Source organism: Zalophus californianus, chromosome 15 (assembly GCF_009762305.2).
Source record: "Zalophus californianus isolate mZalCal1 chromosome 15, mZalCal1.pri.v2, whole genome shotgun sequence".
NCBI classification, from domain to species: Eukaryota; Metazoa; Chordata; class Mammalia; order Carnivora; family Otariidae; genus Zalophus; species Zalophus californianus.
Window position 1 is genome coordinate 62,007,006 of NC_045609.1, and position 26,058 is coordinate 62,033,063.

The 26,058-nt window shown below is 38.9% G+C and overlaps 1 protein-coding gene across 4 annotated transcripts in view; it reads right to left on the bottom strand.

Moving 5' to 3' along the window:
- Window positions 1-123: 123 nt before the first annotated feature.
- NT5C2 (5'-nucleotidase, cytosolic II) overlaps window positions 124-26,058 on the bottom strand; it is a 141,413-nt gene continuing 115,478 nt past the window's right edge. For 2 of the 4 annotated variants that reach the window (XM_035724147.1, XM_027591620.2), the window contains exons 4-19: window positions 21,132-21,249; window positions 20,230-20,325; window positions 19,874-19,897; window positions 15,509-15,600; window positions 15,313-15,370; window positions 14,188-14,281; window positions 13,501-13,554; window positions 10,955-11,038; window positions 9,879-9,920; window positions 8,488-8,595; window positions 8,145-8,211; window positions 6,925-7,095; window positions 5,567-5,618; window positions 5,381-5,441; window positions 5,090-5,266; window positions 124-4,457 (exon numbers count right to left, since the gene is read on the bottom strand). In XM_035724147.1, the coding sequence (XP_035580040.1) occupies window positions 4,221-4,457; window positions 5,090-5,266; window positions 5,381-5,441; window positions 5,567-5,618; window positions 6,925-7,095; window positions 8,145-8,211; window positions 8,488-8,595; window positions 9,879-9,920; window positions 10,955-11,038; window positions 13,501-13,554; window positions 14,188-14,281; window positions 15,313-15,370; window positions 15,509-15,600; window positions 19,874-19,897; window positions 20,230-20,325; window positions 21,132-21,249 (1,535 nt within the window). In that variant the 3' untranslated portion in view covers window positions 124-4,220. Of the gene's footprint in view, window positions 4,458-5,089; window positions 5,267-5,380; window positions 5,442-5,566; window positions 5,619-6,924; window positions 7,096-8,144; window positions 8,212-8,487; window positions 8,596-9,878; window positions 9,921-10,954; window positions 11,039-13,500; window positions 13,555-14,187; window positions 14,282-15,005; window positions 15,128-15,312; window positions 15,371-15,508; window positions 15,601-19,873; window positions 19,898-20,229; window positions 20,326-21,131; window positions 21,250-26,058 lie in introns of those variants that run through there. The other 2 variants (XM_027591628.2, XM_035724148.1) reach the window with 2 other exon arrangements.

Sequence of the window (26,058 nt, forward strand, 5' to 3'; positions counted from 1 at the left end):
GGCAGTGGGTCCAAAAATGAAGTTACTTGCTTCAAAATACCCATACCCACAAGTCAAAGATTACCTCTGGTGAGAACCCTCCCTCAGAAAAGGATTGGATATTTAATAAACTTTTTTTTTTTACTTAGTGTTGGAAAGGTTTGCTTGGCATATACTTCCAAGTATCTCAGGAACTTGTGAGACTCAGAAGGCCTGTTGCTGTTCTTCATGGGAAGGACGTGCACTCGCTGCTTGGGCCAGTGCCTATGGTGAGGTTTATCTTGGCCCAGACTCTGCAGGCCTTGTCTGTAGACCCGGCCAGACATGGCTTTGGGAAGAGCTTAGTGGGAGAGCAGACCATCTGGGGACCTATTTGTGCTTATTATGATTCATGAAACGATGTCTAATCCTTTTTTCTAGTAATAAAATGAAGCAAAGGGATCTTAGTTTGTAGGAAGGAACATAGACCAGACCAAAAACTGGTTTAAATTAGAAAATATAAAGTACTTAGACTTATAGTAACAGAGTCAGCAAGCTTGAGAAAAAATGTTGTGTTCCACTGGGAAGAATTTTCTGTGCTAGAGGTCTTCAGAGGAACTTTAAAATACTGCATGTGTTTTATTTTTGAAATTGCATATCTTTGTTGCAACAAGTCAGACTGCTGTGGCTTTGGGATGGAGCTATTGTGTCTGACAACAGGGAAAAATGGGTGAGTTGCCAGGTTACAGAAAAAACGCGTTATTGATTCTGTGAACGAATGCATTCTTTTCTTAGAGGACTTGCTTTCTCTTTCTACATACTCAGCAGTGAGAGAACAGTGTGAAATGCTTGGTCACGTTACTGGAGGTGGAGGATGGGATGCTGTGGGTTTTACTGGAAGTCACCTGGCTCTGCTTCCTGGCTGCTGGGCATGTCCCCTCCCTGCTGTTTGCTGGTAGTGTGTGTGTCATTTTTCTTCTGTTTCTAAGGCTGCTTGGGTAGCTCCACGGTAGAGATTTCATTCTAAGGGCCTCCCAAAGTTGTGTATCATTTGAAATTGTTCCATTTAAGAAAAAACGTTGAGATGAGCCCTATTCTCTAGTCACCAAGATAAAAATGTCATGAGAAACCTAAGTATTGAGATATAAACTTCTAAACCAAGTGAGGAATTGGGCCATTGATGGTATGGCACTAACTAGCTGGACCATAGTTACCATTTTTCCCACTATCAAAGAAAGGTTAAATAGTTTCCATAACACGGAATGTGTACAAGGCTCCCACCCTTAATGCAGACTTAGATATGCACTTACTTGTCTTGAGCTATTTGTGGTGAATAAGAGTATTTTTAAGTGCTCTGGCAGCCTTGGAAAAACTGCAGGGCTTTAAAGTTGTTGACAAAATATTTCTTGAATAAATAAATCTGATTTAGAAATATCTAAACATGAACAAAGTACTTTTAAGTCTGACATGTCTGCAAGTGGCTTTTTAAAGTAGCTGCTTAAAACCAGTAACATGACTAAAGGATTTGTAGCTCCAAGTTATTCTAGTTCTATTAAGAACCACTTCTAAAAGCACCTTAGAAAGGGTAGCTCGAAGGGCTTGCTTTCTTATTTTAGGTCTCAGCAGAGCTATGCTTATGGTAGGAGAAAATTGAAGGTCTAACAGAACATTAAACTTTCTTGGCTTTAATTTTTTGAAATATACTGACCATCTTTGTAGAGATGAATGGGGAAAGTCCTCTTACAAAGGGAACCCAGCAGGGCTGGGGTCTGCTGCACCTGTGACCAGCTGCTGGGTGTGGCAGGGTCCCTGTCAAGCCTGTACATGCCCTAAGATTGGGCGTTCAGTCTAGCACCTCAGAAGGGGTGTCTGGTGCTTTTCAAATGCCCAGGGAAGAGATTTTGAAGAGTTGGGAAATCTGTGTTCTCATAGTCTAATATGCCTCAGTTTGAAACAAAAACATTAAGTTCAGCTTCCTTAACTGTTGGCAACAGAGAAACTCACTTTCATGTTTTAGCAAGCTCGACTACATCTGCCCCTGGACTGCCTAATTCCCTAGCACACTCTTCTAACAGGAATAATATGCAGAGAAGCAACACTCTGCTCTGGGTCGTAGATGCTTATGGAATCCTAGCTCTATTAAAATAGATTTTGGTGGTCCTGAAGAAAGCTCTGACCAGCAGTGGAATTCTTCTTCCAATTATGTGCTATTTACTCCTCGATCTTTGGATCCACTGTCAGACATCTGGCGAAAAAGAAACTCTTACAAAGATAAGATCTTATGCAGATAACACAATACAAAAAAAAGTGGTAAATTAAAAGCGAAGTGTTCAAGATGATCCTTGCTCTGAAAGGGAAAATATGTAAATGTACTATGAGAAGTTAGGCTCTGTAGTTGTAATAAGTCCCTTCAAAATTATTTGGCTTTGAGCAAATTTAAGACTGTGTCAAACTGGGCAACATCTCCCATCTTGAATGAGAGCTGGGGTGACCACAAACATACTCTCTAAAATGGGGACAGTATTTAAGTGCTAGTTGCAATAGCATTTGTAACCTGATTGTTTTTATTTTTAGGATTTGAGGGAGCACATGCAAGTGGGGAGGAGGGGCAGAGGGAAAGACTCTCAGGTGGACTCCCCGCTGAGCGTGCAGCTGGATATCATGATCTCAGCTGAAAAGAGGCAGCCACTGATTTGACTGAGCCACCCAGGTGCCCCAGTAACCTGATTACTTTTAAAGTAGCATATATTCCCCTAAGGGATACCAGTTAGAATGTTTCTTGACATAACTTAATGTAAAGCTCATATACTGAAAGTGATGAGGTGATATGGTCTTGGCTATGTTACTGAACTGTGTTCCCTTCCTATAAAATCATTTTTAAAAAGCCTTATCTCATAGTCCTGTACCAAAAAACGTCCCATGGAAAAGTTGTGAGACCTTTTTAAGTACTGGAACCATTACTCATGCCAGACTATATTTCCTTTAAGAGAATGTCAAACTGATGTCACTAGCCAAACCTAAACCCACCTGAAGACCAACGGTTAATTACAGTTATGCTACAGGAAGGGGTCAAAGTCAGGATTAGAAATATTATACTTTATTGAATTCTAGAGCAGCTAATCTACCCTCTGTGTTCACCAGTAGGAAGAACGGAAGGAAGATATGGGGGGGGGGGGTAAAGTACAAGTCTCCACTACTGCTGCAGGCCATTCTGCACTGTGAGGCCGTCTAATCCCCTTAAGTACACCGTAATGATCCATTCTTGTTGAAAACAAGAAGTGATTTCTCTTGGGATTCAGAATTTACTGAGATTGTGCCCTCAGCTCTAATAAGGTTCTGACTTACTTACAGAGCCCTCTTCCCATCCTCTAGAGCTTGACTCTGAACTACAGCCGTCCACCCTAGAGGCTAGAGAAGGCTGGAACTCTGGATAGCATGAGCCATACTGGACCCCACTAAGGAATTCACTCAGTTATGCTCTAATGGAAGAAGGAGATTCCTTTTCTCTTCACGGGGCTTGCTCCTTTGTCCTCTTGCAGCTAACTTCTTTCTATAGATTGATCCCAGATGAGAAAAAGATTGTTTCTGATAAGAAACATTTCTGCTATCAAAAAAATGTAAGAAGAGATGAAGACTTGTACCTCAGAACAAAATCACTCACTGCAGTGCATTCCAGACCAGCCCTTTAGCAAACCAAATACTTGTGCAAGGCCGCTAAAGCCCCCAGTCTGCCCAGAGGACACTTCAGAGCTTATAAAAGGAACCTTGACCTTAACAGAAGACTACATTTGATAATGGAAACAATATATTTCTCCACTGATATACAATACTGTGTAATGCACTGAAAATTTCAGGATGGATTTTGGAGTAAGAGCACAATTTGTAACATAACGTCATTTTTGGATCACCTCTTCCCATCACCCTTGCTCCACTCTGGGACTCGTCCCCACCCGGGGTGTATCCAGTACATACTGAGAAGGAAACAAGACAAGGGAAGAGTGTCACAAGCCACGATGGAGCCATCTGCATGCCGTTCAGCCCAGCTTTACCCTACTTTCTTTCAATACAGACTCCATTACAATTTGAACCATCTGCAAAGAGTGCAAACAAAACTTAAGAAGTATCTCTCTATGATTAAAGTCTTCAGAAACTTTCCAGATGTACCTTTGCCAGAGCTCCCCCACCCACCGCTAGAACGCATTCTTTGCTCCTCTGAGTCCTGCCAGGCTTGTTTAATGGGTGCTCAGTTTTGGTTTTCCTCCTTATTCTTCTTCCTCTTCCTCCTCTTCATCATCATCTTCATCATGGCAGTGTGTAATTTCCTGGGGGGCCAGTGGGAAGAGGTTGGGGGGTTTAATCTCACTAATCGACCGGGTCAACTGGTGCCGCTTGTAGTCGGTATCTTTGAAATCAACTGATGTGCGGTTCCGGGTGGCAAGAGGGGACTCCATCTCATTGATATCTACATGTGTATGTTCCACTGTTGATTCATGAGGCATCTAGAACAAAGCCATAGGTTCAGAAAAACAGTTTCCTAAATCCTAACCCCTTCTCCCACTTGTTAGGTGGCTGTGCAGAGGCCCACCCAATTTAGATACTAAAGTGTCTTCCTAGAACTACCTTTTTCCTCTCCTCTTCAACCCTTAAACTGTCCAGATCATTACAGCTGGAAACTAGAAAAGATGGGGGAGAAAGATGCTTAATTCACACCAAAAAAAAGTCCTGAACTATAGATCAGTATATATATCAGCACTAAGAAAAATACGGTTTTTATATAAATGCTAACAGAAGAGGAAAGTCTTCACTATTCAAACTTTTAATACATTTCAGAGTAAAATTATACCCTGTACCATTCGATCTTGATCCTACTTTCTGAGAGATCCCTTTTGTGCAACCATGTAACCAGCTCATGGGCTTTTGCACAGTAGAAATGACAGACCCGGGAACGGCCAGTTAAGCATCTGTCTTCAGCTCAGGTCATGATCCCAGGGTCCTGCTGTTCCCCCTGCTTGTGCTCTCTCTGACAAAATCTGAAAATATCCCCTGTGCCACCCCACAAACCTGGTTGCAGATCTCAGCAGTAAGAGTGTATCTTAATTTTAACTACTAGCCTAAGACTGTATTAACTCACCAAGACGTGGGCAGCTCTAAAGAGGTAGCTGAAGGGATAGTAGAGCAGGTTGATGAAAGATGCGGCATAGAGATCGGCGTATCGCATCACCTGACTGGCAAACAGGGTCTGCCGGGAGCCGCTGCGAAACAGGCTTCCCATCATCCCGTAGCACATGTCCATGTCATGAGTCACTTTCTAAAACAGACAAGAGATTGAATTCAAACACTGAGTGCTGGCTATGTGCCAAGCCAGAAATATAAAAAGCAAAATTTGATCTTCCAAGTTTCCTCCCCAATCCCACTTGAATACCTTGATGCGTCTCTGGATGGAGCTAATGTCTGGGCGCTCGTTGCTGCTGCTGTCAAGATGCCTGAAGACAAAGAAAACTCCACTGAAAATCTACAGAAAAGACATCTCCCCAACGTAGGTGATTCCCGAAGAGGCAGAGGATTGTCAGGGAAAACTTTTTTTTTTTTGGAAGACACAGAAACTTACTTGTAGAGTTCAGCCAAAAAAATATCCAAGCTCTGCAGCTCTTCAAAAAGTGCTAAAGTTTGAAAGGAAAAGAAAAATATTTTAAATAAAAAGCATTCAGCTTTTAATTGCTGCCCGAACTCAATTAAGAGGCTGCAGATAGGACCAAAAAGTAAAGCTACAGGTGAGTGTACAAAATGACTTCCTTCTACTTTAGGAAAACCCACTCCTGCCCTGGTTTCTTCTTTAACTGCCTGTCCTCCTAGTTCAACACTGCTGGCTACAACTCTCCTTTCCAAAAGGATGCTGACTCTGAGCTTACAAAGTGCTAATTCGCAACCTGTGTCAGGTGTGTCAGCACACAACTGTTACCAGTTCCATTTTCAGGTCCAAGAAGGAGGAGGAGGTGAGGTGTCCAGGGTCACAAGTCCAGGAAATAGAGCCAAATCAACTAGATCTATAGAATTTCCTAGGTGGAAAGTTGAAAAGGCGGATGAAAAGCTAGCCAGAAAGTCCCACTAAGGACAAGCAACAGCCAGTATCTGTTGCATGCTTTCGAGGTGTTCCAGTCCTCAATCTGCCTTCCCCAAAGAGAATTAGGCCCTAATGGATCTACTGTATATAACAAATTATCTTTTTTGGGACAACTGAAAATCATGCAAATCAATTTCTCTGTTCTGTGGCTCAGATGAGGAACCGCGGCTGAGAAAGGCTGTTACTTGTATCTTTATACACACATTACACCCCAGTTAAGTCTCAGTGAAGTAGGTATTATCCTCATTTTCACATTTGAGGAAACTAAAGCACAGGGTGTCCCAGTAACTTCGAAGGGCATGAAGATATTAAGTAGTAGAGCTGGGGTAAGTAGCTGAGGCACTACCTGTCCCCAAGCTGTGGGTGATGCTAGGAAGGACTAGCTGGAGAACTTACATGTCAAACATCTTTACATAACTAGACCTACAGGTCAATTCGCATACAGTTCGGCCTCATTCTCAGAAGAGCAGGAAAAAAAAAAAGACATTACCACTCAGAGCCCTCAATGCCCCCAAATCACAGATACAGGCTCCGGGTGGAGAGACTGGAACCAATAGGTGTGGCTGAAAAATACGTGACTACAGGGGAGAGTGGAATTCAGTTTAGTTGCTACAGTAATATAACTCAGGACAGCAACATTCTGTGCTTAACTGGGAAGGAATTCAAGAAGCCTGAACAAGATAACCTCCCCTATTTCCTCAAATTCTGGAGTTCTGTACCATATACCTGGCTAGAGGGAAGTATCCAAATATCCTGGGACTACCTCTGTCCACTTCTCCCCATACACAAAGTAATGAGTTCACAGCTGGCCCTCTGGCTATAAAGTAAGAGTAATGGCTCCTTACCACTCTTATCAGTCCAGACATGCAGCTCCTGTGCAAGCTCAGGAATCACCAGGAAAGTTCGCCACCCTTGACGTTTCTTTGATTTTAAAATGTCTCCAAAAATGTGATCTCCAATATACAAAATGTCCTTGCCCTTGGCTCCTAACAGATCACAGACTGTATCTGATGAACCTGAAATGATGGAATGAACAATGGGAAAACAAAAATGTCTCCACGTTAAAAACCAGCATTCTAGGTACCATAACCATTAAATACTGTACTAATTTTATTCTTATATGCATGGAACAGACTAGGAAAAGGTCTCACCTTTCTTAAAGACCCACCACTGTTTTTCTTTCATCATTCCTTTCATTGCCTCTAAGGCAAGGCCTTCAGCTCCACTGTGCGAACCAGGGCTCTTGATTACCAACAAAAACCACATGTCTCAGCTTTAGTGAATATAACCCTCCAAAAGTACCACCGCCATGTCTCATCAGAGATCTGACCATGTGGCTTTGTTCAATTGTTTCTCATTGCAACAAAATCTGCATATCTATGTCCATAAGGGCTCCCTGAGGATCCCTTTGAGAACCTCCTCAAAAAGGTAAAAGGATGAGGAAAAACAGATCCTTTTAGGAAAATCAAAGATTCATTAAGTTGGGGCGCCTGGGTGGCTCAGTTGGTTAAGCATCTGCCTTTGGCCCAGGTCATGATCTCAGGGTCCTGGGATCAAGCCCTGCGTCAGGCTCCCTGCGGAGAGGGGAATCTGCTTCTCCCTCTGCCCCAGCCCCTGCTCATGAGTGCACATGCTCTCTCTCTCAAATAAATCTTAGGGGGCGCCTGGGTGGCTCAGATGGTTAAGCGTCTGCCTTCGGCTCAGGTCATGGTCCCAGGGTCCTGGGATCGAGTCCCGCATCAGGCTCCCTGCTCCTTGGGAACACCTGCTTCTCCCTCTGCTTCTCTCCCTCTCTCTCTCCCTCTGTCTCTCATGAATAAATAAAATATTAAAAAAAAAAAATCTTAAAAAAAAAAAAAACCCACAAAATTAGGTCATACTAACAACTTCTCAAACCCATTCTCCTGACTCCTATTGCATTAGTAGGTGACCGAAGCATTTACCTCCAGTAGACAATATCTTCAGAATACTAAAGAGTTTGGGTGGCACTATGCCAGGAGGACACCAAAGCTTTCACAAGTCTGATCAAAGACTTAAACTAAATAAAGGGAAATCTGTGACTCACCTCCTGAGTAGACGATGCCATGCTGTAAGGGGCCTGTGTAGGTACCAATTTTCAGCTTGCCAGTCTTCTGTGAGGAAAGAAGATGGACTTTGTAATAATTTATTGTTCAATCACAATTGCCACCCAAGGTGCGATCTGGATAGGCAGCTAAATGAACGGCACTTTTGAATGATATTCTTTTGGATTTATTTGGCTATCTCAATATGTTTAAAACTTAGATTAAATTCAAAAGAAAGGTATGGCTAATAAGTTAAAAATATCTGTTTCCTTAGGAAGAATAAGAGTAGGGAAAGGAGAAATACAAAGGACATGGGCTAGCAGACAGCTCATCCTCTCGACTTACAGTATCCACCTGACGCAGTACTGTGCCTTCTCCAAAGAAGAGTGGCTTCCGTGCATCCACCAAGATCAGGTCAAAGTAGGACTGCCATGGTCGATGAGAACTCCCAGGCTGATGAAGATGAGAAAGAGCAAAAGCCAAAACATCACTCCTAACCTTGAGGCACTAATATTTAATCTCACTCAGATACAAGGAATGTAGACATATTAAGTATATCCAGAAGATCCCACTATTTTGTTAAAAACATTGTGTTTTATTATAAGCCACATTCTTTTGGAAGCAGGCAAGGTAAAAACATAAATTAACACATTTTAAATCATTTTATCTATTAATTATTTCACAGCAACTTAACATATGAAGGAAGGTGTGCTCACACTCTGAAACGGGGTAACAGAGGCACAAAGGGGCCAGGAGAGATGCAAATCAATACTCAAGAGACAGATTAAGAAAGAGGCAGATCAGCATTAGAACCAAAGTATACAAACTTAACATGGAACTATTACTAGCAAATTTTACTGGTTATGTTCTCAGAATAATGGCTCTAGGTTTACATTAGACTTTGGCTCATATTGCAGGCTTATCACAGCACTAACCTAGAAGTTATGACCATTATTTCCATCCTGAAATGGAACCATGCTATTAAACTTTTAAGGTCAAGCTGACGGACAATGCATACTGTGCTTTTGAGAGATCTCAAATCAGATTTACTGATATTTACTCAAGCCTAGTACTAAAATCCCACAAGTATGTGACTAAGTTGCAATGAGTATTCCTTAAATCTAAGTGTAGTCCTATTGCAGGAATGAAGACTTCTCTGCTAAATATCAAAGCTAACTGTTCTCTTGGCACAGAACTCAGCAATAACTAATAGCAATATCCAGAAGTTGTCAAGAATATGTATATAGTGCGCCTGGGTGGCTCAGTTGGTTAAGCGACTGCCTTTGGCTCGGGTCATGATCCTGGAGTCCCTGGATCGAGTCCTGCATCGGGCTCCCTGCTCAGCAGGGAATCTGCTTCTCCCTCTGACCCTCCCCCGCTCATGTGCTCGCTCTCTCTATCTTAAAAAAAAAAAGAATATATATATATTTTCTGTTTCTTTTAAATCAGATATCTTCCTCAACCTGAAAATTCCTATCTTTGCCACACAAACTTAACAACTCTACATAATATTATTCTGATCCCATCCCACTAAATAACATGAGTATCTCCCTTTTATTTCTACTTCGTTTTCAAAACTCGGACAATGTTATACTATACTAGCTCCTGCATTACTTCTGATGTTAATGAAGATTTCTAGATGAGTTCTGACAATTCCCTTAACTTTCAATATTCCAGGATGACTAAATGCATTCATTATTACTAAAAGCAGTGGTCTATTAAGTTATATATAGTACCTTGGGGCCATGTGGGAAATCAAACAGGTAAGTCATAATTTTCTGGAAAAAAAAAATCCAACATAAGGTCCATATACTACTTTTGCAAAAGATATATAACACCTAAAAACAAAAAACAAAAAAACCCCAAGTTTTTCATAAGACGTGTCTTTTTCAACATAGGATTCATCACATTCATGTTTCCTCTAAGTTTATGAAATCATGACAGCTGAAGCCAGAAATTAATGCTTCATCAAACAAAGCTGACATTCTCAGTAGGACATAGGCTTCTTCTGGGACATATTTTTGTGCACATCATCCATATACCCTTACCCAACTCTCCTAGAGGACTGGAACATACATTTGGAATGGTATCTGAGGTAAGGGCATCGAGAAAACTAATGACTCACATGGGAATAATATACCTTGGCCTCCTAACTATTGTTCCTAGATTAACCAAGGCAATGAACCATTAGATTTGTTGGCTTTGTAAGACTGCTTACTCCAGATCACATTTCTAAATCAAGATTTTACATAAAGAGAACTGGGCAGCACTGAGCTGCTTGCTAGTACTATAAATCTATAACGGTCTTAGCAAAAGTAAGAGGAGGCCAAGGAGTTAAGTCGGCTTTTCTACATGCTTTAACCATGGCAAAAAAAAAATCTTTTTTTAAGTTATAAGGTAGTAAATTTTGACGGCTAAGAGTCAAAACATCCTTGCACCATCTATTGCTGTCTGGCTCCCAAGAGCAGGGAGGGCACTTACAATAAATAAATGTGTGACATCTCAAGTTTTTATAAATGATGCACCAGAGAGACATAGAAGCCATTTTAATCAGCACAAATGTTTTAAGTAACCTCCAAATTAAAACCTTCAAGTAGCCAACTGTAATCAGGGAAAATAGTCAAATGAAATATTGAGAAAAATTTGAGAACCACTCTGAGGTAGCCCTTATGCTATACTTTTTCACTCTGCTCTCAAAATGAAATGGCAAAAAACTACACTCACTTAACAAACTACTGTCCTCAATATGTTCACAGTTCTTTAGGCCAAAATAATTCCTCTGTATAGACAAATAGGAATATTAAGCACTTACATCTGTGTATTTATAGTCACTGTTGGTGGCAAGGAACACTTTCCCTACTTCCTTCATTCGGCTCAGAAGCAAAGGCAGTTTTCCCTGCAATATAATATGATGATGAGTGAAACACTAAAACACAAATACATACTCATTTACACTTGGACTTTTGTCCACTGGAATAGAATAGGGGATGCCCTTTAAGGGTTGGTTGGTTTCAGAATTTTACATTTAAAAGACTACATTATCACTATACATGAATTAAGTATTAATATATGTAGTATACATGGTATATATAATGTATAGGTTTATTTATAAAATTATACATACACATGATATGCTTATTAAATATGTTACTAAATATGCTTATTAAAAACACCTCGGGGCACCTGGCTGGCTCAGTCAATGGAGCATGTGACTCTTGATTTCAGGGTTGTGAGTCTGAGTCCCACATTGTGTGCAGAGATTACCAAATAAATAAATAAATAAAAAGCATCTCTACCTTCCTCATGTCTGCCTCACGAAAGAGTTTAAATTACCTTGTAATCTCAAAGTATATGAATAAGGTATGTAAAGGGTCAGGAAAAGCTGATTTTAAATATTTTATTTATGTTAGAACCCATGCACAATCGCACGCACGAGCAGGAAGAGGAAGAGGGACAGTAGACTCCTCCAAGCTCCATCCCATAACCCTGAGATCATGACCTGAGCCAAAATCAAGAGTCAGCCACTTAACCGACTGAGCCACCCAGGCACCCAAGGAGGGGCTGATTTTATTTTTTTTTTAAAGATTTTATTTATTTCACAGAGAGAGATGGCGAGAGCAGGAACACAAGCAGGGGCAGTGGGGGAGGGAGAAGCAGGCTTCCCGCTGAGCAGGGAGCCCGACATGGGGCTTGACCGCAGGATCCCAGGATCATGACCTGAGCCGAAGGCAGACACTTAAAGGACTGAGCCACCCATGCGCCCCAAGGAGCTGATTTTAAACATCACCAGCAAAATACTCCAAATGGAGCGTATAAGATATGGCTTCACCAAGTATACTTTTGTTTTATAAAACACCTTGCAGAATGAAATGCCATGTGCAGGATGCAACCTAGAAATGCCCAGACCCATCTGCAGATACCTGAGGAAATTCTAACTCCTGACGTGACCAGAAAGAAAAGCAGCTTTTCCTTCTCTCACAGTAAATAGGTTCGTTCACTCAAATTCTCCTGGACCTCTCCTGAACCCCTCGGTGTTCTCTCTTGAAACAAGAGTGGAAGTGGGAGTAGTGGAGGGGAAACAGGAGTTACAAAGACTGAAAACAGTAAGAAATCTGTACCAAAGTACTTCAAAGAAATATTGCATTCTGCTACTCTTACTCTGTGAGAAAAGGAAGAAGTATCTAATCTTGGAGCTGTGTATGTTTCCTTGTTAATTTTAAAATAATTCCAGGGACGCCTGGGTGGTTCAGTCAGCTAAGCATCTGCCTTCAGCTCAGGTCATGATCCCAGGGGCCTGGGATGGAGCCCTGCATTGGGCTCCCTGCTCAACGGGGAGCCTGCTTCTCCCCTTGCCTGCCACTCCCCCTGCTTTTGCTCTCTCTCTGACAAATAAGTAAAATATTTTAAAAACTATAAAATAAAATAAAGTAATTCCAGACATGAGGTGCCTGGGTGGCTGAGTTGGTTAAGCGGCTGACTCTTGGTTTCAGCTCAGGTCGTGATCTCAGGGTTGTAGGATCGAGCCCCACATAGGGCTCCGTGCTCAGCACAGAGTCTGCTCGAGACTCTCTCACCCTCTCTCACCTCCTCTGCTCCTCCCCCCAGCTTGTGGGCACACTCTCTCACTCACTCCCACATAGAAATAAACAAACAAATAAATAAAATCTTTAAAGTAATTCCAGACTTACAGAAAAGTCGGGGAAATAGTACGTTCAATATATTCTTCATCTAGCTTCCCTTAATATTCAGATCTTAACATAACCATAGTACAATGATCAAAACTAAGAAATTAACATTGGTACAATTCTATTAAACTATTAAACTCTTAATTCTATTCTAAATTAAATTCTATTAACTAAACTACAGATTTTAAAAATCCTTCAAGGAATTTTAAAGCTTTCCTTATTATTCCCTGTTGATTTAACCAAATAATGGTCACATATATGTATATTTTTTAGATTATCTAGAGCTCTGGTTATGATTTGGATCACATTCAGGTGTGACCTATGGCCTTACCCCTTACTAACTGTATGAACTTGGGCAAATTATGTAACCTCTGTTCCTCAGTGTATCTATAAAACAGAGGTAACAATACCGACCCTCAGGGTTCTATGGAAGATAAAATGGCACATAATCACTTAGTGATGTGCACACAGTAACTACTCTAGCTGCTATTATCATTAGAGCTAAAAGGACAAATGAAATACTGGATCTTCTTGCCTATGAACAAACAGAAAAAACTGTACTGGCTGAAAATTCCTGGTAATTATACTTGACATATATCAACACAAAGTCCATTGTACTTGTCCATTTCATTATAAATAGGCTTGTTATTCATTTCCATGATTTATTACTTACATCTTTGACTACATATTTCTCAAGATTTTCAACTGTCTTTTCCTTAAGGGAGCCCTAGAGGAAGAAGAAAAAAAAGAACAAAATCAGTTTTTTAACAGTTTATAAGAAAAATTATGTCTACTATCAACCCAAATGCATTTCTTAAGTATTTACCAAAATGGAAAAGTAGATAAACTAGAGAGGGCCATGATAAAGCAGCAGATGTGATTTGCTGTGACTCTGCCTCCAAAATGTATTTAAAATATAAAACTATTTTTATTTTAAACTAGAAACCAAAAGGAATTTCATATTTTATTCAGTAAATTTATAGCAAATGTGATATTAACTAGTGTTATTAGTCAAGCAGAAGGTATTTGGAAAAAAACAGATAGCCCATAATCATCCTCAAAGAGTAGGGTTAAGTATAATCTTAACACTAAAATCTCTTCTAAGTTTGGGAAATATAAACTGAAATAAAAGCTAGAAGCCAAGCACTATCACTAAGGAAATATCAGCATTACTTCTGAAAGCAGGACAGCCAAAGAGAGGAGCACCAATATTTTAGAGAGCTGTCACGAGGAGGCAAATCCATTTTTTTATTTTTTTAAATAGAGGAAAAATTCTGCTCTATTTGTGCTTGAAAAGTAAACGTCAGACCATAAAACACAAGCCATAGAGTGAAAAGGTGAAGCAGAGGCTCCTAGGTACCTTGTAATGAACCCAGTCGACAGCATCTCTTACATCCTGGAACATACTTCGGTAAGACATGAAGAGGTCCCCATCTTTAAATCCTGTTTCACAGCTATACAAAGATGAAAAGAACATGACAGGGAATCCAAAAGAGGGTAAATAAGATGAACATCACACACTGCCCCGGGGACCCAAAGGTTCCATTATCACATGGATAAACACTGTGGCTAATTAGGAAAATAATTACTCCCATTTTGACCACCGGACAGAACTATAGTGTTCAATGGAATACAATAATTGTGAACAAATATAAAGTGATAGAATAATATACTGAAGTGGAAGCTAAAAGGTCAGTTCCAAAAATATCATGTTCTTTTATTCATCACTTTTAAGAAACAGGTTCCCATCAAAGAAACATTTAAAACTTAAAACTGGTAATTTAGGTTCTCTTCATCCTGACTCTTCTGACGTCATCTCTAGGTACAAAGCTTTGGCCTATTTTCTATTTAGTTTAGTGACTTGGTGCTCCACCAGATTTAGTGCCTTGAAGTAGATAAGGCCTAGAGAGGATAAGAAATTAGCAGACTCTGACACACATGGCTGAACTTCCAGCAGTGGTTATACAATTCCCCCTAAAAAAGGAGAGGATAACTTGTTCAAGACTTAAACACAATTTTACTTCAGGGAGGATAAACCATATTTACTCCTCAATCAAATCTCGCTGGGCCTGGGAATAAAACTAAATTACCACACCTGAATGGCTCCTGGGCAGCTGCTGTGAAATGAGTTGGGGGTTTCAGTGTAATTCTGCTTGGACAGATAATCATCACACAAACCTCCCACTCAGTTGTCACAATTAGCACCTCTGCTGGCCGTCTTCATTCCCAGGAGAAGCCAATCAGAAGTGGTCCCTTCCAAACATGGCTGCAGCACACTGGCAAGGAGAGGGGCCGAGTGGGAGGTGAGAGCCTGCATGGAGCTCCTGGTGCTGTCCCATCTCTCGGGCTGGCAATGTGGCATCTCTCACTAGCACTAAATTCACTTCAGAAAAGCAGAAAAGACCTACAATGGCCAGTTCTCTAAAACCCTGTACATTAATTTTAAAAAATCAACTGGAAAAAGAAAATTATACCATATACATACCTGGTATATCTAGGACAATTAGTAAAAAAATCTACAAGGCAGGCCAACAGGTAGGTCTCTGAAAAATGAAGAATAGATATTCATAAGCTATAAGTGAGATAATTCAAACTTATTTCATTATCTCCCTTGAGCAAAGACAAATGATCATAAAAAGAAGGGAAAGCATCCGTAATAAATAAGCACAGAATGAGTCTACCTGGTAGATTGAATAGTGTGTTCAGAATGTAAAATCTTTCAGTGTCATCTCGTTGGATAAATTTATTTGGATACTGCTCTCTAGTTTCTGGTCTGAAAGAAAAAACTTTAAATTAACTGATATTCAAGAAATGAACACTGTAAATAATTATCAGAAATTTCATCATTCAAAAATTCATTCAAATATGTTGGTGGCTACATTCAAGGAAGGGTTCTAAGTATTACACATGAGTAGCTACGAAGATAAACAAGCTCGGGTTCCAGCCCTTAAAAAGTTCTCAGTCTGGTAAGGGAGGTGAGTCACATACACAAACAATTATCACCAGGTTAAAAAAAAAAAAAAAATCACAACTGCCTCAAGAAAGGTGCAGAGAGCTATGAGAAAATGAAAAGGGGACCATTTCAACTAAAGGGGTAGAAAAAAAGTGAATGTGGGAGTGAGGAAAGGGAAATCTATGAAGGATTCATGAAAAAGGGGGCATAGGAGCTAGTCCTTAAAGACTAGGTAGACCAATTCAAATACTAGTCCAACTGGAGAAGAGCGAGGGGAGCAGAGGAAAATAAAGCTAGAAAGATGAATTGAGGCAGATCATGCTATTGTTATTTTTCATTTAGGGGCAAAAGAGTGCCACTGATAGGCTTCGGGTATTTTTTGTTTTTTTGTGTGTGTTTGGTTGGTTTTTGCCACTGACAGTTTTTAAGCAAAGGGATAAAACATCAGAGCTGAATTATAAAAATATTCAGCTAGTAACAGTTTTAGGATAAAAAGAAGAAAGAAATGTGATTATGTTGCAAAAATGGCTACAAATTCTCCCTGTGCATTGTAATGTGTGACTTTGTACTTCCTCTGATTAAGAGGCTCAGTCTATTTCTCAAATACAGGCTTGAGTAGCAGCAACTAGGTATCCAAGCAGAGGCTTGGAAAACACTTGCATATTGGGGCTTGCCTACTCTTGCTGCACTTGCACCTCTGAGACTACTGAGTAAATGAGTGACATAACCTGCTGGAAGATAAAAGACTACACACAGAAATGAGGCACCCCAGCCACAGGCTGCCAAATGCCAGACATGTGAGTGAGGCCATGCCAGACCAGCAGAACAACCCCAGAACTGCCCAGATGACTCTCAGAATTTTGAGCTAAATAAAGTGGTCACTGTTTTAAGCCACTAAGTTTTGAAGTAATTTATTATGCAGCAAAAACTAACTGACAAAAAGGACTGGGAAATCAGTTAAGTGGTTATTGTAGTCTTCCAGATGAGAGCAGGTGGGGTCTATCCTAGAGTGGTGGCACAAGAAATTAAAGGGAAGCATTAATCGTGAGAGACTGCCAAGGCCAAGACCAGGCAACTGACTGGCTGTGGCAGATGAGGGACATCAGAGTCAAAGATGATGATGCTCACATGAAGGTGTCCCTGAGAGGGTGGTGGTATCCTTAATAGCAATATGAAAACTGGATAAGAAGTAGATGTAAGAGGAATTCTATTTTGGATACATTAAGTTCAAAGTAAACAGATTTTTATAGGCAATTAGTAATAAAGGTCAAGAACTTAAAACAGAGATTCAGACTTCAGAGAGAACTGGGGTCATCTACACACAGGTAACAGATGAAGTCATGAAGACTTACAGTAGATGAGGCCACTTGCAGTGCAGAGGAAAAAAAGACAGAACAGACCCATGGAGGACATTTAGGGTTAAAAGGAAAACCAGCAAACGGATAAAAGTTGTTAGAGATGCTCAAGAATCCTGGAGAGTGAAATGAAACACTCCAAGAAGAGGAAGGGGATAGAATTAATAAACAAAAATAGTATAGAGAAACCCAAAAGAAGAAAAACTAAAATATAAAAAGGCACAATTCTCAGGGCGCCTGGCTGGTTCACTAGGTGGAGCGTGCGACTCTGGATCTTGGGGTTGTGAGTTTGAGCCCCATGTTGGGTGTAGAGCGTGCTTAAAAATAAAATATTTAAAAAATGCACAGTTCTCACAATGAATATATAGAGATAAGTACTCTAAATAAAGGACATCAAATTTAAAGTTCATATCAGAGTAATCTGGGTAAATTCCTACTTGGGTCTGTTAACTCCCAATGGCACAGACTCTAGTTAGGAATAGAAAATCATATTAGCTCCTGGTCTTAGTCACCTTCTGAAATAAGAGTTCCCAGTAAGGAATAACTTTGTAGAATATCTCATTTTCTAGCCTTTTAAGGTTTTCTGTAATGAAAATTAAGGTGGAAGGGAATAGTAATGATGTGTTTTCCTCAGTCATGTTTAGTAAGATGACACTGTCTCCTTAGATAGACTTTCCTATTCCCTCATTGTTAAAGAGTAATTCTTTTACATAAGGATAGTTAACAGTTATTAGGCAATTAGAACCCAAACTGACTTATAAATATAGTTAGCAATGACATTTTGTTTAAATTAAGAATCAAATCAGGCTAGGGGCACCTGAGTGGCTCAGTAGTTGAGCATATGCCTTCAGCTCAGGTCACGATCTCGGGATCCTGGGATCGAGCCCCACATCGGGCTTCCTGCTCAGCGGGAAGCCTGCTTCTCCCTCTCCCACTCCCCCTGCTTGTGTTCCCTCTCTCACTGTGTCTCTCTCTGTCAAATAAATCAATAAAATCTTAAAAAAAAAAAGGTCAGATCAGGCTAGCATATATTTAAAATAAAAATTAAGAAGGAAGGAATGCTAGACTTGGGAGTTGGGAGGAAAACAGTAACAGTACAGAATACTGCTAACTTTCTGTGACTTGCAGAATAAAGATTTGCTCTCAATATTATCCTGCTCTAAAACTTTAAAGGTCTTTGCCATTGTCCAAAAAAGAGGCCCCAACTCACTGGCAAGGCATGTAAGGTTATGCCTGATGTGGCCCTAACCTCCCTTCCAGCCTTGTCCACCAGTATTACTTCAATAGCTCACTTTCCCTCTCCCTCCATCCTCAATCCCTCCTCTTCCACAGGCTTTTCCTTTTGACTCTGAAGACTGTACAGCATGTGTTGTTTGAATGATTCTGCATTACCCGTAAATGGCTTATTTTTGAAACACTCACTACTAAATGTTCTTCCAAAGGAGCTATTTGGAAACTTCACTGGTTTATTTGAGGAAAGAAAGAGGGTCTGTGGATCTTGAGTTAGTAAATCTAATTGCAGTACTAATTTATAGAACAACTTCCCTTCCTTTTTCTTCTTGAACTACCCCTCCCCATAACACAAAAACCCCTTTTCAGACATTAATAAATAGAACCTCGGTTTATCTTCACTGGGATTTTGAGTTATGGTACAATATCCACATATAAAATAGCTTAGGTTGCTAGCATTATTTGCAATAGCTTCACATTCTAATCCTGTCTCCTGATATTCATGAATCTTGAACAAACCCCTCCCTCATGAGAGGAACAGTGAAAGAAAGGCAGATATAATCACAGGCCTGCCCAGATGTGTCAAGATGGGGTATTTACTTCACACTGTTCTCACTTTGTATACTTGGAAATCTTCGAGCTGGAAAGTCTTATATCAGATGCTTCACTTCCAAATAGGGCATTGCTGTAACCTCAGATTTAAAGGATACTCTGGTACAGTTAGTTTGTGCTTATCACAAAAAGTATTTACCAAAAAGATATTGTCTCTTTAAAAGTTTCAATGTGGACCATGTGGTTTTTACTACTTTGCCTTTGAGAATAACATACAGAAGAGTTATGAGAGACCGACACATAATCTATTTTGGTTTTAAGAGTTGCTCCATCCCTGGGGCTCCTGGGTGGCTCAGTCAGTTAAGCCTCTGTCTTCGGCTCAGGTCATGATACCAGGGTCCTGGGATCGAGCCCCGCATCAGGCTCCCTGCTCAGCAGGAAGCCTGCTTCTCCCTCTCCCACTCCCCCTGCTTGTGTTCCCTCTCTCGCTGTGTCTCTCTCTGTCAAATAAATAAAATCTTTAAGAAAAAAAAGAGTTGCTTTGTCCCTAATACAGTGTCAGTAGTAAATTAGGTAGTATAATAGTGGAGAAAATGTACAATTGTAAAGCCACACGACAGAAAGTATCAAATTGTGGTATTGTGATTTTTAAAGAAAAAATTGGGATGTTTCACCAAAACAGTGGACACTAAATTTTATCTGCTGTTTACTAGGGTGGAAAGTCCAAATTAGTGAGAATAGTGGAAATATTCTGATTATTAAAATAAAGCTTACTCTTACTTGTTTTAAATATTATCACCCTTATTCATTTTTAACCCATGTTTTTAAAAATTTTAATCACATGACCAAATATCTGAAGCTATTCATTAGATTAAAAAATAATAATTAGCTATTAAAAATCTTAGTATTTACACTGTTGTAGTTTCAAATTTTTCAAAGCACTTTTATATACATACCTCTTCTGAGCAGCTACCTGAGAACTGTATTAAAAAGGAGAAAATAAAAATCTTAGAATTTCAAATAAGTCAAAGCTCCTACAGTTCTTTTTGGGCAAGTTTCAAGATTAGCTTTGTTGGATGCTGTACAATTAGAAACCACTTAATTTACACAAAATGCAAACTATATAACTATATTTATAAGTCAGTTTGGGTCCTAACTACCTGATAAATAATTGTTAAGTATCCTTATGCAAAGAGTTGCTCTTTAATGATGAGGTAACAGGAAAGTATATTACATCTGGGGAGACAAGGTGATCTTCATATTGTTTCACTATAAAAACACTAGAAAGAGGCTAAAGGTTCTATGTACTCACCCTCTTATGAAGTTAAATCCATGTGCACAGACCAAAAGGTTTCCATAGGCATCAACTTTCAAAAGATTTCCATATAGTGTATCAAAAACAAGTCCCCTATGTGAAAATGAAGACATTAACAGTAATATAAAAATAATACAGGCAACAATCTTATGTAGTATTATTACTCAGTCATTATAAACCAGTGCCATCTTATTCAAGCTTTATGACAACTCAAGCACATCCCCAAACAATATAATCCTGGAGGCTGAAGTGAGTGAATAAAATCTTAAAAACTAAACCCAGAGCAGATTAAAAAGTATTTACTCTAAATAATCACAACTGTTTTCTGTAAGGAGTAAGAGCTTAAACAAGGTATGAACTATAATTCCTCTTAATACAGTGGTTCTATTCTAAAAGAGTCTTTTAATTTCCTTGGACAAATGAGTTGGCTTATATTTTCCTCTAATAGATGCTCTATATGGGACATATATGATGGCATCTCAAATACCATTTTCTTAATCTTAAATCTTCCCTATCAAATCCAAAAAAGCAAACTGCCAAGAAGGCTCCTGATGACCAAGTGAAGTGTATTAGTAAAGCATGTAACTACTCTCCAAGAGCAAAGGTAGGAGTATCTGTGATTACTGCCCATCAGTTTTAATCATCTTTCTTCTTTCCCATAAATAGATCTTCAGTGACAATAAACTAAGCTCAATTCAAGAAGAGAAAAGATACGGTGTACGTGAAAAGTCCATAGTAATTTTAGAATTGACATTAACCAAAAAAACAACCAGAAACAAACCAAAGAATCTTTTTTGGTTCTTTTCTTTAAGGGTGGGCATAGTCAGAGATACATTTGGAATTATTAATTTGGGGGATAGAGGGAAGGATTTTAATCCAAAAAAATCTTGAAAAGTTACCTGGTAGGGAATGTAGAATCATAAGCAAAGCTGAGCAGTTCCTGAGGGTAGCCAATAGAAACTAATCTCTCCACAGTTAGCTCAAAGCCAAGCGACTCATACTCCGGGGACTTGTATACTGTACAAAGAAGAGGTTCTCATTATAATAATAGTCAATGAAAATAAGGACAAATGAGTGAATTTCTACTCTTTCCCAACTCTTCCCTCTTCCTAAATATGCCATTTTCTTATCGTCCCTCAAACTCCATGTTTTGTAGTGCCCCGAAAAGCCACAGAACACAACTGTTAGTCTGTGGAAACAGGTCATATTTTCATAGGAGCAAGAGCAACAAGATGAATTATCAGACATTTCAGAATAATTCTTTCATTTCTTAGGAAATTTCTTAGGAAAACTTAACATTTTTCCCTTTATCTGTTCTTTCATGCCCACATCTAAAGGCAGAAAAAGGAACTAATATGCACAGCTGTGATATTAACCCAGTAGAGAGGTCTATATATGTTGAAAGCTTCACTGATGTGTACAATTGGTGTAGGAATCCTTCAAAATGAGCTTTAAAAAAAAACAAACAGTCTATTTTTACAATCCCTGTTTGGCTTGGTAGTTGCTTTATACTCCTTCTCCAATCAGCATATGATTCTATTTATCAGGATTAACTTGTTTTCTTATCAGCACTAACAATAACATAAAGCCATCAAATTTGCATTTTAAGTTATTGCTGCAATATCAACCATAAAAAGACATGTCTGGGACAATTAGGAAAATCTGGATGTGTACTGGGAACTAGATATTAAAGAATTATGACTGGGGGTAGGGGGAGGGAGAATTGGAGGAAGGTGATCAAAAGGTACAAACTTCCAGTTATAACACAAATAAGTACTAGGGATGTAACGGACAATATGAGGACTTTAGCTAACACCACTCAGGAATGTTAAGAGAGTAAACCCTAAGAATTCTCATCACAAGGAAAAAAAATTTTTTTCCCTTTATTCTTTCTTTTTATTTTACCTGTATCAAATGATGGATGTTAGCTGAAGCTATTATGGTAATCATTTTCCAATATATGTAAATCAAACCACCATGCTGTATGCCTTATTTTTTTGTATGCTTTAAACTTATACAGTGATATATGTCAATTATTTCTGAATAAAACTGGAAATGCACATTTACAAAAGAATTAGGACTCATTTTATGAGATGTGATTATAGAAGGATGGGTATATGCAAGTGTATGTATAAAATATATATATATTCTTATCTACCAAAAAAGCCTACTGAATTTGTTACAGGTGAAATAAAATGGATTTTTTAATATGGGGGTTTCTTACTATTATGTATCTTTGAAATATTCTATAATAAAAAAACTTTTAGAATCATCACTGCAGTTCAGCATAAAGAAAATGTTGCTCCTTTAAATAGGTTTCCTCCAAATGCAATATTTAGGTAAGCATCTTTCATTCAGTCTCTAGGAGTGGGTAAGCTGTATTAAAAAGAAAAATAAAAAAGAACTTCAATCTTTAAATGCCAAATGAGGCAAAAAAAAATCCATTCACTTTTATCTCACAATAATGCAGTTGTTGTTATTATTATTATATTACTGTTGTTCTTCTATCCACAATTAATAGTCTATGGCTCAAACTGATTTTTCACTGCAATTAGTCTGCCGACCCAAATTAGTGCTAATATCTTAATGAGTACTATTTAACTTTTCCTTGCCAAAAGCAATCTTTTAGAATATTTCTGGAACTACATAAAAGAAACCAGTAATACTGGTCACCTCCACAGAAGGGACCTGAGTAGCTAAGAGATGGGGAAGGAAGTGTACTTTCGTGTACCTTCTGTACTTTTACAACTTGTAACATATTAATGTATGTATCTGTTATTTTAAAATTAAGTTGTAATGTTAAAAAAGCAGGTGAGCTTTCAGAATCTTTTAATAAACATTTGTCATATTTAAAAAAGCCTAAAATTTTTAAGGCCCTTTAGGAGAAGGAGGCGCTTGAGTATCATCTCCTCAAAACAACGCCAAAAGTAGCTGTCATTTCTTTGTCATCTCAGGGGTAAAAATTATCTAATGCTAATGCTACACTAATATTCTCAAAACCAGCTATATATTTTCTCTGTTCAATTCCATACCCATCGTCACCCTCTCCCACCAAAAAAAAAAAAAAACACCCAAACAAACAAACAAAAAAACCCCTTTTGGAATTCAGGAGTGTGGAATTCTTAATCTAAATGATGTACACTGTGGTAAAGGAAGTGCTTGTATGTTCATACACACTAAAAGAGTAAGAGCTGGTGTATTATAATAAAACCAGGAAAGTAGTATTGACTGGTGTCAATCTGAATTATTCTGAGAATATAAAATAATCTCTCTCACCCAACACTGTGCTTCCACTCCAAGTGAGAGTAAATCTCTTTTAACAAAATTTCCATAAAACAAAAACATTCTCAATCCTAACAAAGCCCCATTTATTTCAAACAATATTTAATGAAACAAAATTCCAGTATAGTTAATTTGGATAATCCACTGACATTCATTCTTATAGGATTTGGCCCATATAAAATATTTTCAATTATTAATTTTTTTCAGAAGTATAATTTGCTGGATACACCTTAAGAATGGGAGTAAAAAAAACCAAACAAACCTTAATCAGCCCCACCCAAGCTCACCCCTAAATGAGCCATTTTTCCTAGTTAGAGATCAGGTAATTATAGTGATGGAGTAATGGTGATTAAAACCAGTGTTTTTGAGACATTTTGGATTGAAACCCAAATCTATTTTTTCAGAATTTTTAGTGAAGAAAAAAAATATGGGGGGGTAGATATCTCAAATCCCCATTTTGCCAGCACAAACCCTAAAACAGCAGAAAATAAAACACTATACGCTTGCCACATTTATCTTTATTCCAGGACAGAACTTCCCAAGTGTTCAACTGAGGTGACTTTCTAAATTCCACCTACAGAAATAAATACTTTAAATTTCTTTTTACCCAATGAGTTTAGGGTACTTTCTAAAAATACCATGTATTTTCCCCATTTGCTGACCTGAAGTTACATAGCAACTACAAATGTAAACTTAAACCAGAATTTAGGGCTCCCTGAGTCTCATCCAAGCTCTTTGCGGAGGGATATACTACCACTGTTAAAAATGAATGTCTAGATTACATAGGCCATCAAAACTTAAGCCTAGGTGTTGAAACACACTACCCTCCCTCCAGTTTCTTTCACCTACTCCAAAATAAACTGCTCTAGTCACAGGTGGGAATGGATTTAGCAAAGAGAGTTCAAGTTCCACTTTGACAACACTATCTATTTCACTAAGCTCTATATTAATTAGAAAGACCTACAAGCTATTGACATTTTCTCATAAGCTTCCCGGATAATCATTTCAGTAACACAAATTCCCAGGTCATTAAATCATCACTAGAACACTATACAGTACAAGCAGGGCTGGAGAAGCAGAACTGTAGCTGCACAGATCACAAGTTTAGATGTTTTGTTCTAAGTGTCCCTTGGGAATGAATTGAACAGTCACACTTTGTTCTGACCTGGTAGCAAAAATGACTAGTCCCAAAGCCTACAAAGTATCACCATTCCTTGAAAAATAAATAAATAAAAGCAAAATCCCTTTTTTTAATTACCAGGCCCTTCAAAGTCAGCCTTGATACCTGTGGGGAACCATATGCATCACCTCCGACTGTATGGCTCTAGGCCTCTCCACAGCTGCGAAGGCTCTAATTTCAATTTCTCTTGCAAAACTGGCAAGTAAATGATAACTTCAAGCTCAATTCTTACAACTGACTTTCCAAAACACAGCCAAAATACGTTCAGAGTAAGCATAACCTCACACATTCACTGCTTATTTCTTCTTCGAAAAAGTCCTCAGGCCTAACCTAATTTACCCGAAGTTCAAAGACAAAGGAAGAAGTTATTTCAAGGGCCAGAGTCCAAAAAAGAGTGCTTCAGCCACCAGAGCAGTACACGGTGTTCTCGGGTTACGTAACTAGACTATAAAGAGAACCACCAAAGCTTTGAAAGCTGAAGCTACTGAGAGCACTTAAAGATATTCCTTACTCCATAATCTGTAAGGAAAACACAGTTCTCCAAAAAGTACCAACTATGTGTTGTGGGGATGAAAGTTACAGGCTCTGTTTTGAGAAATGTTGTGCATACAAGATAGAACCTATGTTAGAGGAGACCGTCTCCGAAAGGAGCCAGAATCTTTCTGCAGGGAAGTCTAAAATTCTCATGCACTTGTTACCTTTGCCACCAAGACACACTGTGTATAGTAGTTTATAGATTTTAGAAAAAGGAAGGGCAAACCTCTACAGAGGTTCCAGCCTAGCAGAGTGCTGCTGCCAAAATGAGAACTCACATGAGGCAGATGCAGATGCAGAGTGTCACTCCAGTCTTGAAGGAGTTACACTGGCTCTCCTGTTAAAAAACAAAACAAAGCAACAAAACAAAACAAAAACAAAAACAAAAACTGGTTTTAAAACTGTTGCGATGGGCTGGAACAGAGAGACACCATTTGGATATTGGTATTTACAGGAGTTACTGCCCTCCTATTTAGAAGCCTCCGACCATCACTAAAATTTGTCTAAATGGCCATAACAAAAGAAGGGTATTGAAAATAAGCCTAAGTGTTGTGCATTATTTAAATTTTCTGACACCCGGAGCCTGGAATACAAGCCGAGTCTGATCCTGAAATATTAAATTAAAAGATAAACAGAAAAATGAATTTATTTTGTCTTATTTTCTCTAGCACATTTCAGGTTTATATGACAGAAACTGAATGCAGCTGGTAAACAATATTTAAAATTGAACTACAGTAAGTGAAACAGACTACAAAAGGATATGAGAATAAACCAGAGCAGTCTCATCTTGCTGTTAAGCACCCATGTTCCTAACTACCTAATTTTCTACC